We start from the raw sequence: 15,253 nt of genomic DNA on the forward strand, positions 1-15,253 counted from the left end.
GCAGAGTATTCCATTATGTAGATGTACCACAGTTTTTTAATCCACTCATCTGCTGATGGGCACTTAGGCTGTTTCCAAATTTTAGCTGTTGTAAATTGTGCTGCTATGAACATAGGGGTGCATATATCCTTTCTGATTGGTGTTTCTAGTTTCTTGGGATATATTCCTAGAAGTGGGATCACTGGGTCAAACGGGAGTTCCATTTTTAGTTTTTTGAGGAAACTCCATACTGTTCTCCACAGTGGCTGCACCAGTCTGCATTCCCACCAGCAGTGCACGAGGGTTCCTTTTTCTCCACATCCTCTCCAGCACTTGTCATTTGTTGATTTGTTGATGATAGCCATTCTGACAGGTGTGAGATGGTACTGCATTGTTGTTTTGATTTGCATCTCTCGGATGTTTAGTGACTTTGAGCATGTTTCATATGTCGCTTGGCCTTCTGTATATCCTCTTTCCAAAAGTATCTATTTAGGTCCGTTGGCCACTTTTTGGTTGGATTGTTTATCTTCTTTTGTTAAGTTGTATGAGTTCCCTGTAAATGTTGTAGAGTAAACCCTTATCAGAGATAACATTGGCAAATATGTTCTCCCATGCCGTGGGCTTTCTTGTTGTTTTCTTGATGGTTTCTTTTGCTGTGCAGAAGCTTTTTATTTTGATGTAGTCCCATTTGTTTATTTTCTCTTTAGTTTCCATTGGCCTAGGAGCTGTGTTGGTGAAGATACTGCTTGGGTATATGTCTGAGATTTTGCTGCCTGTGGATTCCTCTAATATTTTTATGGTTTCCTGTCTTATGTTTAAGTCCTTAATCCATTTTGAGTTTATTTTTGTGTATGGTGTAAGTTGGTGGTCTAGTTTCATTTTTTGCATGTATCTGTCCAATTTTCCCAACCCAGAACATACCGTGTTCATGGAGTGGTAGAATCAATATCATTAAAATGTCCATACTGCCCAAAGCAATCTATAGATTCAATGCACTCCCCATTAAAATACCAACGTCATATTTCACAGACCTAGAAAGAACTCTCCAAAAATTCATCTGGAATAAGAAAATACCCCGAATAGCTGCAGCAATCCTGAGAAAGAAGAACAAAGCAGTAGAGATCTCAATACCAGATATCAAGCTGTATTACAAAGCCACTGTTCTCAAAACTGCTTGGTACTGGCACAAAAACAATGGAATAGAATAGAGAACTCAGTAGTCGACCCAAACCACTATGCTCAATTAATAAGGAAGATAGTTTTTAAGTGATGTTAGTCTTGATTAAGATTTCTAAGCCCCCATAAGAGCACTTAGTCTGACAATTGCTGAAGTACAAATAAGGCAGTAGCAACTATAGTAAAAGTAAATGTTATAGGGATTATTTTTTTAAATTACCTCATCTGTCAATTTACCATAAAAGACATATGGTAAAATTGAAACTAAAGGTCACAGGCTGTTTTAGATGCATGGACTTAATTTAGAGAAAGTCGTCAACAACTTAGTTTATATTCATTATAATCATTTCATTTAGGAAATCTCTAAAAGGCAAATGGAACTTTTGAGCCCATGAAAGATTAATTTTTGTCACTTTAGCCCTAGAGTGGCTCAAGGTCAGAGAAATAAAATGATCATATGTTAATAGAGGTTTATCAACCCCTGTCCTTGAGGAACATGGCAATGATTGCCTAGAATTTTGTTTTACTATGTCAGATATAGGATGTGTGTATGTGAGTGTGTGCTTGTGTTTGCCCTTGAAAACCACTATGTCACTTTCCCAAAATAAATTTCCCAAGGCCAGGAATGATTTCCTGATCATCTTTAATGTTTGTTAAATGATTCATTTTCCAGCCTTTTTACAACCCTCCTGATTCTTCTTGAAGTAATAATCCTTCTAACATCTACCTTGACTAATTACTTCTTCTCTATTCTTGACATTTAATCTCTCCAAGCCTCAGTTTTTTAATCTGTAAACTGGAGATGATAATATAAGTTTACATATATGGTAAAATCAAAAGAGGTAAGCAAATAAAATGCACATTTAAAAACAAAGTACCAGACATATATATCATTAAGACAAAGAACAAAATAGCATATAAAAACAAGAAAAAAGTAAGAGTATAAGGAGAATATAACAAGGAACTGAAAATTTGATTTTCTCAATCTTTATTTCTTGGTATTTAGTGTGTCAGTTTTGAAATCTTGACCACCTAGTAAATTTGAATGAAAAAAAGAATACCCGTTGGTAATACATGAGACACCTAAGTGAAATATAATGCTGCATTCAAGAAACTGCAGAGAAATAAAGGTAATATTCAAAGTAAATGACTTCTAGAGTTTTGAAGGTCCTCTAACCCAAACTAGTTTCCAGATCTCACCTTCATTATTTTTCTCATTTCCTTTTGGTCTAATTAATCAAAATCCCTCTCAAAATTTCTGGCCAGTATGTCTTCCTACATATGAATAAGAAATAAAATACCATTTGATGTTTGAAATTATGGGGGTAATCTCATTGACGAAAATAGATGACTGGTAAAAGGGAAGGAAATACTTATTAAAAACATTCATAAAGATGTCAAAGGTTTATAAAGCCAATATCTGGGAAAGAGAAAGCTGTGGGACTACCAGATCTTCTTTGGCTAAGGGTGTTTCCCGAAGTTATCACCACCATGGACAACAAAGGGTTATCACTGACAGGTATGTACAGCAACTCACTGAATTGTTGGCTTAATCAACACTTCTTTAAGGATGAAATTTTAGCTAATATTCTCTTAGCAATATGTTTCAGGTTTACAGAGTTTAGAAAAGTAATCTAATCACTGCTCTATAAAGCAATTGTATAAGCACACAATGGAATAGAACAGCGGTTCTCAAATGGATGAATCCTTCTTTAGAGACACATCTTAATGTCTGCATATGTTTTTGGTTGTCTTAATTGACAGGTGGAGTGTTACTGTTACCTAGTGGGTCGAGGTCAGAGATGCTGCTAAACAAACTACAGTGCACAGGAGAGCCTCTAGGACCTATAGACTGGGTCACTTCTAAACAACAGAAACTTAGTTCTCACAGTTCTAGAGGTTGGAGGAATTATCCTGCTCAAAATGCCAGTGGTGCCAAGGTTGAGAAACCCAGGACTGGAATAAAACCAAAGTATCGTTAGGTCCAATTTATCACAAACCCAGAAGGCAGAGATTACATTTTCTGGTTCCCTGGCCTCTTACATGATTTTGTCAAGATGAGTCAACCTGTTGAAATTTGAACTCTGAAGCCACAATGAAGACAATACCTGTAGATAAAATATCCAGCAATATTTCATGACTACATGTACAGAAAATGAACTTTTTGGAAACACGTTTTTTTAAAAAATTAAAAGTCTGTTATATTAATCACCTCACAACATGAATGTTTTTATTGTGCAGCTGAAAGTTATTTAGTTAACATATTTTTAGATATTTTTAAGTATTTTGGTTTAGATATTTTTCCACACAAAATCTTTAGCACTTGCCTAGTTTTATCTCATACATATCCACCTACATTTATTGAAGATTTCTTAAAATTTTAATTTTCTGATCAACACATTTTAATACCAGATATTCTTTTGGAGTCTTTGCTATTAAAAAGAGATTTAAATATATTGTTTCTTACCTTTTGAAAGTGTAAATTATTGATATGTTATAAGTCCACATCTATTCATCTACTGAGAGGACAAATTGAGGACTAAATCATCTCAGATAATTGTCAAATATTTTAAAGTAGGCGTTTTATAAACTGAGCAGGAAAAAATGGGTAAAACAAACTTTCTAGGGCCACTGTTATCATGCAATCAAAGTTCAAACATTGTTCTTTACATGTAATGGCAATGGCCTCTGGAAACACTGAGTCATCGTGACTACTAATTGTGTGTGATGGGTGGGACATGAGGAAGTGACAATATGACAGTATGGGCATCCTCCACCTGCTCATAATGGGACTTAGGAAGAATCCCTTAAACTCGCTAAGCCTTCTGTTTCATCAGTATAATTGGATGATAATAATGAAGGCTGAGGCTATCTCACTGGGCTATTGTGAAACATTTTTTTTTTAATGTTAAAATTTTTGGCAAAGTGGCAAGCAGATGCATGGGGTTTTTAAAGTGAGTTAGCAGATCTAGGCTAGAGCATCATTTGTGATGTTAGATTTCTCTTCATATTCAACATTAGCAATCAGTCAGGCATGTGCTTATTCTTATCAATCAGTCAAGAAGGTGAAACAAACAGATCAACTGCCATTTCAGTGTCTAAAATGCAAGTATTAGTCAATATAGTGTTAAAAAAAATTTACAGGCGACCCTTTTCCCCTCCCCACTTGGGAGTCTGTACTTGTTCTTCAATAAATCTCCACCTTTGCTATATCAAAAAATAAAATAAAATAATTACAAACTCCAAGAGAGCCAGGCTGCTGAAAATCTGCAGAAACTCCCAAGGCACTAAACTATCTTACGAGAATGACCTACACACTCTGGCTCAAAATTAATTTAAGCTCCAAATGCTTACAAATTATAAAGGCACTTCTGGGAGCAGTGCAAACATGCAGGGACTAACCTACTTTTCTGACTATATATCTGTGCAAATATAATTATATATCTACATTTACACAGTGGAAAGTGTTGATTCTTCTCCACCCCAGCTATTAAAGTACCAAATCATGCTGAGGGCAATGTGGAGAGATAAGGTTGTCCTCCACAAGATGACTTTTGATAACCTCAGCTAAACAGATCATCTGAGAATGGCTCCTGTTTCTGTTTAAGGAGGGCCATTCCTGCTGGTGTTGGTGCTGGTGTCAAGCCTGCTCCTGTGCAAGAACGTGGCCTCCATGCCCACCTGTCCCAGCGGGTTTGTCAACTGCCAAGTGCCCCTCGGAGACCTGTTTGACCGTGCAGTCATCCTATCTGACTACATCCATAACCTCTCCTCTGAAATGTTCTTTGAGTTTGTAAGTATCATGCTTCTTGGTTCTTCCCAGAAGGAACCTTCATGTGAATGACTGAGCTATCACACTTTAAACAAGAAAGCCACACAAGCCAAATTTCAAATAATGCACCTTATAGGTCAAAGAAGGCATCGGTAAATGAAATGTGGAATAAGAAGAAAGGGACAGTTTCAGGAAATGCCAAAGACTTTTAAAGAGTGTATTTTTTTTTTAATTTCCTTTAATTTATTTTGTTTTTAAGAATTTCCAAAAATTGTTAAGCATCCATACTAGTCATCTGGGGCTGCCATACAAAACACATACAGCTTAAATAATGGAAATGTGTTTTCTCATATTTGTGGAGGCTGTGACATCAAGGTGCCTGAACGGTCAGGCTGAGGAGAAGAAAGCATGTTGATTTCTTGTCCTTGCATGTAGGGTATGTTTCTCCCAAGGCATTCTGCACTGCAGATATATAATAAATGAGAATTGCACTGCAATGAAGTGGGTGTGTTGGGCAAAGTTAAACTAAACTGAATGCATGATAGGAAGATAAACAAGTAATAAAGCTAGCTTTTCTAAAACTCAAAAATGCTATGAATTATTGTTCTAAGATTTCCAGGTTTAGAACTACAATAGGAGGATTAGTTTAGAACAGGAAACAATTATTTTCTTTCTGATTAAGGTATTTTGGAAGTCATATGTTAACTCTTTTAGGTCAATCAAAGATCAGACAATGGATTAAAACTTCAATAAATCAAAGAATCTCCATGAAGAATGTGGTTTAATGTTTATAATAAATGTATATTTATATAGTTATTTTTCACACTAATTGTTCTTTTATACATTTTTGACTGGCCATCTTTTGTCTTCCAAATATTTCTAGTAATCTCTTTGAATTTCCACTATGTTTGCTAATGATTGGTTTTTCTCTGTCAATGTGTTAGCATAGATTTTTCTGTTCTTATTCTCAGCCCATTGCTTAATATTTTCTGTTTTTCTGATTTATCACTTCATCATGATGAACAAATTGTATTCTGTATCTACGATGAAGATGGCATATAGTTGTATAGATTTAGAGATTAGTCAAAGAAAAGTTTCAATTTTATAATACCTATTAAAGGAGTGTATCCATTTGGTCCTACATAGTCAAGAGATTAAAATGGCTAAATATAGGCTCATATGCACTATCACATTTGGTTCAAGTATTAAAGAAAGAAGATACTTAATAAACATTTAATATTTCATATTCTTTATATTTTTAGTGTTTGCTTTCCATATAGTAATGTATAGAAAGAATAAAGGGAAGAAAATAGCAAAAAAAAAGGAAGGATTTGGAATTTAGAAAAGTTAGATGAAAAAGAACTGTTTATAGAGATAACGAAAAGGGTAGGAAAAAGGGCAACTTTCTTATTTCTTTAGTTTTAATTTTTATGTAGCTATAATTTTTTAAAAATTATACAACTATCAAAGGTGTTAACATTTTGGAATTGATTTAATACCCAAACAACCCTCATTGAATTTGCTCTATCACTTTCAGGATAAACGGTATACCCAGGGCAGGGGGTTCATTGCCAAGGCCATCAACGGCTGCCACACTTCTTTAATCCCTACCCCTGAAGACAAGGAGCAAGCCCAAAAGATCCATGTAAGTCTTTTATCCAGGATTCTCACCAAAACAATGGAGGCAGTACACTGATATTTCCATGCTGTAGATTATTAGAGGCATTAGAACAGGCAATGGTAACTGCACTTGCCGGGCAAGGAGGAGGAAGAGTAAGCAATCAAAGAAAAATGACATTATATAGTTGGTAAATTGTCAGTAAAATCAAATGCTGACTAAATATTGTAGCAGCAAAATAAATAACAGCCCAGCCAGTGTGGCTAAATGGTTGAATGTCGACACATGCACCAAGAGATGGCTAGTTCCTTTCCTGGTCAGGGCACATGCCTGGGTTATGGGCTCGATCCCTGGTGAGGGGCATGCAGAAGGCAGCCAATTGATGTTCTCTCTCAGCGATTTTTCTATGTCTCTCTCCCTTTACCTTCCTCTCTTTCTAAAAGAACAATAAAAATACGTTTAAAAATAAATAAATAAATAAATAAATGATAACAGATCTATAAATTGGCTATGCAGTCATGATAGTAACCAATGCTTAGACCCAGGACTGCATATATTATACTATGTGAAAGCATTAGCAAAATTGGACTTCCATATGTAAAATATAAGGTTTGAAAAAAAAACCAACATGGATATGTAAGAAACACAAATCAGTTTTATTTATGAGAGGGGCTCCTACAAGGACAGCATTTCACATTTCTGACCACTGCACCATCTGAGCCATCTCTTCTGGACTTTCAAGGCTCTCCTTCTGATCCTCCTACTTCTCTGACACCTACTTCTTTCTTCCTTTCTTCATTCTTCACTCACTCCTCTGCCAACTCTTACTTCTTAATAATAAGTCTCACCTGAAAGCAGATCTTATAAAATATTGTTTTGCTTCTCATGACTATGGCCTCTGTTCTGATGACAGCAATGTCTGCATATCAAGCCCCAGTCATTTATCCCAGCTCGAATTTATTATTATTATAATCTCCCTTCTGATTTCCTGCCATAACCACAATTAACATGATTTTTTAAAAAATCTTCACATGTATAGCCCCATAAATTCAATGTGTTCTTTCCTTACAACTTTGTTAATGATACCGGCATTGTTTCTGTCTGCTAAGCCTATTAATAAATAATTATAATGATGATAATGATAATAATAAAATAAAGAAAGAAGGTGAAAATGGGGAGGAAGAAGAAGAGGAGTTAAATTTATTGATAGCTACTACATTAGCGGACACCTTACAAAGCACTTTATGTGCATTACTATATTTAATCCTCATATAAAATCCTCTCACACAAGGTGCTATTATTACACATAATGATATAAAGAAACCATGACTTGGAGAGTTGATGGAATTTATACCAGTTACATGGGTAGTAAACAGTGAGTCTGGGCTTCATCCAATTCAAAACTCTTTTTATTGTTATGCTACAATACGTCCATTGTGGATTCCTTTAATGCTGTTATTAATGATAGAATATGTCAGTAAATACAGTGTTCCGAGAGCAGCGTGGGGGCAGGAATTGGTATGGACTAAGGAGCGCATGTTTCTGTATACTGTATCTTCTTCATAAAGAGCGCATAAAATAAAACTACAAGTCACAAAACAAATAATTTAATGAATAATTTGATTCATTGATAAGAATGAATCTTTAAATTAAATTATTTGAGGTCTTTGTCATTGACACTGGTGAACTCTATGTTTCCTGAGTCAGGAAAGGCGCTTATGGAGTTCCAACAAAATTGTTTTTTCCCCACGGAAAAGCAAAGCAGTCAAATTAGAAAGAATTCTCTGTGTGGGCAAATGGTAGAATTTCAGAAGAAAAACAAAGTCTTCATGTCATAAATTAGAACTATCATTAAAAGAAGAAGTTACTTAAGCCAGATTTTTAAAAATATATCAAAGTATAAACCAATAGCTTAAATTTTATATTTTTACAACTTGTACCTTCCTACAAACTACATACATGTAGGAATAACAAAGATATATTTAAGTCAGCCTCTCTGAGCAAAAATCACATGTAACCCATTGTACTATGCTTATTTTAATGCACTTATTTTAATGGTTGCTTAGCACGAAGACCTTCTGAACCTGGTCCTTACAATCCTACGCTCCTGGAATGAGCCTCTGTTTCATTTAGTCATGGAAATGGGTGGTATACAAGAAACCCCTGTTACCCCCAAATCCCTTGGTATGCAAGAATCCCTTCGTAAGCAAGAAGTCCCGCATGCCATCCTAGCAAAAGCCATAGAGATCAAGGAACGTAATCAACAACTTACAGAGGGCATGGAGAAGATAATCAACCGGGTGAGTAGCTTCCTGACACTTCTTTGTTTTTCTCATTAAAGAAAGAAGTGAACCCTGTAAAGAGGAATCCATTTTGAAATACCTCACTTTGTAAGAACAAAATTTAGGCAGTTTATATTCTACCTGCTATTAAATAAAGCAATAGTAATTCGTAGTGATAGGGTCTACTGTAAGTGAATCTTAGCATTCCACTGTCATATTTGACAGGTGCAGACTTCCCTATACTGCACACAAATCCATCCAAGCCTTGGCCCTTCTTGGGGACAGGCAGTTAAATAATTTCAGTGAAAAGAAACTAGAGAAGATAATCTGCTAGAGAAATGTTTTCCTCAAAGTATTCTAGGACACCTATTATTGTCATTCTGCTCATATTCTTCCTCTTTTCTCCCCACACCAAAACATGAGAGAGAACGGAGAAAAGAGAAAATAAAAATCAGATTGGATGGTGTTTATCTCCCTCTTTCCTTCCCCTCCCCCCCCCCACCCCCCGCCACTCTGGTAGACATAGTTGTTTGGGAAGGAAGGAGATAGAAAAGATGAGACAATGGCATTGATGCTGCTCAACAACCACTATAATTTCAGTGGGTTACAAAAGAAAGAGGTATATCTTTTCTAAAATGTTCTTTATTTTCTAATTTATAGAGTTGCATCATTCTAAATCTTATTGGGGGGGGGCTTCAAAAATGAAATTGACACATTGCATTTGATCTCCCCAAATAATCTGTCATATTTAGACTGAGGTAATATTTGCAATATAAATCTCCATTTAGGTGGGATCATTTCAATACAAATGAGGTAAGATCTAAACAGCCTTCTGAATTTCTCAGAAATAATGTATCATCATCTAAAGAAAAATATATGATCATAGAAATAACAGGAGCAATTTTATATTTTTCTTATTGTATACAAAGTACTTGTTAGCATGTATCATTTGGTCATTTTCATAGGAGAAGAATATATCAAATACAAAGTACATTTTACCCTTGGGACATAAGTAGTAAACACATAGATTTTCAAATGATTTTCTTCATCACTGTGGGCCTGCTTTCTGAGGTCACCAATTTGTTCCATAATATTTCAATTTTAGTTTTTTTTAAAAAAACACACATGTATTTATTTATTCTTGTTCATAACATTGTTCCTGGCATAGTATATTTTGTCATAGGGGTCAAACACCAAAACAAAACAGAAAAAACAGCAAGTCAACACATACACACGCGCACACGTGCTTGGGATTCCAGTAGGAATCCCAGGTTTTAAAAATATTCTGACTGTACAGAGAAAGTTAGTTTAGCAATCAGAATCTACAGTCACCCACATTTGTATCTCCTAGCTCTGCAAACTAGCTTACAGCCCTAGTTAACAAGCAGAACTAGGTCTCTCAAGTCCCCGGGGACTTCCAGCACACAGTGGCTAAAGAGCGCTGAGTGGCATGTGCTCCTCCTTCACGTTGTTCAGTGGCCTTTTGTTATCACACTTGTGCTCCCACCCACCACCCACCCTCACTACTGATGAGTTGCTGCTTACACCTCCTTTCTCATAGTCACGTTTCCCAGGATCTTACACTCAATAGACCTCAAAAGAAAGCATCTATTCTTCCTAAAAAGTTGGGGGTTATTTGTCCTAGCAGATTGCAAAGGTCTCTCTGACTCCTTCAGCAACTCATCTTAGTCTTAGCCTTAAAACATCAAGTACAGTCCTCATCATATCCTTCTCTGGCACATATACTATATGGAGAATATAAGCTGTTCAAAGTAGGAAAAAGATCAATGTGACGTGTCACATTGTGACCTGTCAGAAGAAATAAAATCCACAGTGCACATCAGAGAAAAAGTCAGAAAATGAAGAAGTTCCTCAAGTGAGAGAACGGAGGCCAGCTCCTCATTGTCCCTTTGTCACGTTCATGTCTATGTTCAATAACAACTTTCTGGTTCTTCATCTAGCACAGGCATACTTCATCTACAATCACATACATATGAGAAAACTCACACTTGAGTTCTGCTTCTAGTTTTTACACTATAAATAGATTTCTGATATGCTGGCTCAATAATCCATGCCTCTGGAGAGTTTTACATTCATATCTCTTCCACAAATCTTAATTCAACAATTAGAAAGAGCAAAGATAAGCAAATAATACTAATAATGTCACTATATTTTTTGTTATTAGGTTCAACATGGAGTCATAAGAAATGAGGCCTACCCTACCTGGTTGGGATTTCCATCTCTGGAGGTGGCCGATGAAGACACTCGCCTTTTTGCTTTTTATAACCTGCTCCATTGCCTACGCAGGGATTCGAATAAGATTGACAACTATCTCAAGTTCCTGAAGTGCCAAATCATCTACAATAACAACTGCTAAGCTCACATCCATTCAATCTATTTCTGGAATGGTTCTTAATGATCCACCCCATAGCAAGCTTCTTTTAGTTTTATAGCTTTTTAATGCATGCTTGATGTAATGGGTCTTATCTTAAAAAATAAAAACCGACTTCTTAGAGATGTCAAAATCTACAGGAGCAATTTGTCAAAGTTTCTTATCTTCACTTAATAGCAAATCAAAAGAAAATTAATCACTATCATTGAGAAGTTCCTATTAAAATTTGTCACAAATAGCAGAAGCTAGCATTACAAATAAGACAATTAACAGCTTACTTTAGAATCACAGTAAATCATTGTGAGTCGAGTTATTAGAATCAAAGAATTTGATAATTATTAATCATGCTGGTCATGCTAACAAGAAGATTGAATTCTCAGGATTCTTTCGAAAAGGCAGCCATATCCTATCAGCTAACTTTCACAGTATTATGACAGACAATTTAAATACTATGAAATTGTAATGCACCCAAGTAGCATGAGGTTTACTAAACAGTCTCAAATTATCAGGATGCTGTCTTAGTCTGTTCAGGCTAACACCACAGACTAGGTCACTTATAAACGACAGAAATTTAGCTCTCACAGTTCTGAAGGTTGGAGTACAAGGTCAGGGAGCCACCATGGTGGGGTGAGAACCCTCATCTGGGTCCCAGACTTCTCATTGTATCCTCACATGGCATAAAAGGCTAGCGAGCTTTGTGGGTCTCTTATATAAGAGCACTAATTCCATTCACAACGGCCAAACCTCATAAGTTAAATCCCAAAGGCCTCACTCACTAGTACCATCGCCTTTGGGGATTAGGGCAACAACATATGAATTGTGGGGTAACAAACATTCAGACCATGGCAGATACAAAGATGAAATGGCCTTATCCTTCAACCATGCTCTACTGAGTTCCCATCTGCTTAGTACAATCTTTGGCACATTCCATATGTTTTAATAACTCTGGATCTAACAAGTCATGTCCAGACAAGTTTCAATTCCATCCCATATCTACCCTCTTTAATGTTTTTCTCTCCCTTATTATGGCTCAGGAACCTAATGGGGAAAGTAGATGTGGTCTATTTCTGCAAGCTTTCTTCTCACTCCCTCTTCTGGATCTCCTTTCCTCTGGCTATGCTGGATGGGATAAAGGATGAGGAAAGATGAAAAAGTTTTGACATCATGATCTTATGTGATGCTTTTGTAGCCTTCTCATTGCTGATAGGGACTAACCTTAAATTGTCTCTGAGTGGCAAGTGTCTCTCTTGTGATTTTCCAGGACATTTACAAATGGGGACACCCCACTCTATAGTCTATCAGGGTAAATGTTCTGGCTCAATTCTTCTCTCCACCCCACAGCTCTGACATTTGCAGTATTCTCCACAGCCTCTTCTGTTGTTCCCTGGTCCCACAAGTACCCCACTGTAGAAGTCTGGCTCAAGGTCACCTATCTACCAACCCTTTCACAGGAAACTCAGGCCTCATAATCACTCTGAACAACTGAGTGCTGATAATACTGGATTGCTTCTGACCCCTTCCTTCCCCGGGGTCTCTTCACAATTTTCTTCTCTACCTCTTTGCATAGACACAGAATGGGTCAGAAAACTGGATTCATAAGCAGATGAGGAATTAAATGCCATTCTCTCTTTCTTTGAGATCCAATGAGTAATTATCTCTGGTAATAAGTATCTTAGAGAGTTGGCCTTACAAATATTCCCTACTCAGACACTGAATTACAGCATCCTCCTCATACACTTAATCTATTTATGAGACTGGAGAGGGGTGACTAGATTAGGGCAGCTCAGCTTGTTCAACGACCTCTAGACAACCTAGGATGATGGCCTATTTCTTACATGCTCTCCTTAGAAAGCAATAGCATTGCCAGGCTGTTTTGCAGCAGCTTTTTAGGATTTTAGCAGGATTTCCTAGACAATAGACAATAAGAAATATCCCACCCAACATCCTGATAGAGATGAAATAAAAATGTAGATAGAAAGGGGAATAAAGTGGAAAAAAGGAAGAGGAACATAAAGGAAAGGAAACGCATGAAGAGAAAAAGTGAGTAGAAGACATAGTTTGTGAAGGATGAGCTGCTATTAGAATGCTCTATTTGGTGAAGATGTAAATTTTTATACCCTAAGAGCAAATATCTCATATTTCCCTTTTACCTCCCTTTCCTCTTTTTTCGTCCTTTTCCAAAATGTCCCTATGTATTAGGGAGTATTCCTTGCCCTTAATAACTGATTTGCAGCCTGGACCAGTTTGGCTCAGTGGATAGAGCATCAGCCTGCGGACTCAAGGGTTCCAGGTTCAATTCCTGTCAAGGGCATGTACCTTGGTTGCGGGCACATCCCCAGTAAGAGGTGTGCAAGAGGCAGCTGATCAATGTTTCTCTCCCATCTATGTTTCTAACTCTCTCTCTCCCTTCCTCTCTGTAAAAAATCAATAAAATATATTTTTAAAAAAATAATTGATTTGCAATAGCTCTAGAGATGAGCAGAAGGTGGCACCTCCTCAGATCAGAATTCAAGGCATTTTTCTTCTGCCATGCAAAGAACCCTTTCTCCCATATACAGAAACATTGTCTACCAAACCCAATCTCTTCCTTCATAGCCAGGGCTATTTTTGTCTGAGTCCTCCTGTCTCTAGCTGAGATGACCCAAACCTTTCAGAATACAACAGAATTACTGTGTCCCACATCAATCTAGCAATTTCTCCCTTTGATCCTGCATGCATACAAAATGCCAGCTTTCTCATATTCCAGCTCTTTTCTTTTAAAAGGCATGAGAGTATGGAAAAACCTTTATGCATTTTTTAATTCATTTATTGCTGAAAACATCTAACTCTATTGTGTCATCCACCTCACTTCCTTTTCTTCAATATCTAGGTATTTTCAACAGAGAGGATAGCATTTATCAGGGTGAAATTTGTCAATAAGAGGACAATGCAATTGTATGACACATAACTTCACCACTGGCCCACTTGCATCTTCATGTATTTTTCTCTTAAAAGTTTATTCCAAGCACAGGTTTAAGTCTTCAGATAAAACACTGAGTGGTGGTATCAAAAGGCCTCTCCCTGCTTGACCATGACATGTGAACTGTATACTGTAGCTTTCAGACTAGATTGAGCAGAGCCATGGGTATTCTGTAGAGTCAGCAAGGGGTAGCTAGAAAGAGGATATTTGGGGAAAATGTAACAATCACCCCCCTGCCAACCAGAGTGAGTCTCGCCCCTACCTTCTCTTTTTACAGATTTCCATGTAAAATTACATTTGAAAAACGGGCCTGCTATAGCAAGAATAACAGCAGTGGTTACAAAAAAGAAACAAGCAAATGAAAAATCCTTGAAATTAATTGATTGCATATATCACTAAATCAGGTGTCATAGGTACTACAAGGACTGAGAGGCAAGAAAATTATCTTACAGAAGTTTGTTCTCAAGTTGTAGAGAAAGAAAGTGTTACATAGACATGCAAATTACTATACTAAGGTAGAGAAAAGATAGTAGAAAGGGCAATGCTAGAGAGTGCTAGAGTATATTAAAGAGCAGTTAGAAGACATCTGGACATAAGAACAAGGAAGTTTTTTGGAGTGACACAATTGTGATGGCTTTCTGATGGAGTTTTAAAGGGTTGATGGGATATTGATAGGCAAAAATAGGTAAACAGCATATCTGTCAATTCACTTAGAATCATTTTATGAAATAAGTATCTCCTACATCCTGAACAAAAGGAACTGATAAGGTACTAGTAGCCCTGCACACGAATTCGTGTGCCAGTAGCTCGCCAGTAGCTCGCTGATGCCCTCCAGTAGCTCTCTGCCCACTGCCCCGCCCTCCTGTAGCTCTCGGCCTGCTGCCCCTCCCTCCTGTAGCTCCCTCTGCCCCCAATGCCCCCTCATAGCTTGCTGCCCTGCCCCCTCCTGTAGCTCTCCACCGCCCGCTTGTAGCTCGCTGCCCCACCCTCCTGCTGATCTGTGATCCGGTCGTTATGCGTATGCATATTACATCTTTATTACATAGGCTTATTAAACAATCAACTTTAACCAAAA

The 15,253-nt window shown here is 37.1% G+C and overlaps 1 protein-coding gene across 1 annotated transcript; it reads left to right on the forward strand.

Annotated features, from left to right (window-relative positions):
- Positions 1-2,646: 2,646 nt before the first annotated feature.
- Positions 2,647-11,204, forward strand: PRL (prolactin; the record flags this gene model as incomplete). The annotated part of the gene is made up of 6 exons (XM_080654654.1): positions 2,647-2,674; positions 2,920-3,054; positions 4,764-4,948; positions 6,465-6,572; positions 8,612-8,845; positions 11,013-11,204. The coding sequence occupies 6 exons, from the start codon at positions 2,647-2,649 to the stop codon at positions 11,202-11,204; spliced, it is 882 nt and encodes a 293-aa protein (XP_080510780.1).
- Positions 11,205-15,253: the final 4,049 nt, after the last annotated feature.

The sequence above is a fragment of the Plecotus auritus genome (genome assembly GCF_963455305.1).
Source record: "Plecotus auritus genome assembly, chromosome: 2".
In the NCBI taxonomy this organism is placed as follows: Eukaryota; Metazoa; Chordata; class Mammalia; order Chiroptera; family Vespertilionidae; genus Plecotus; species Plecotus auritus.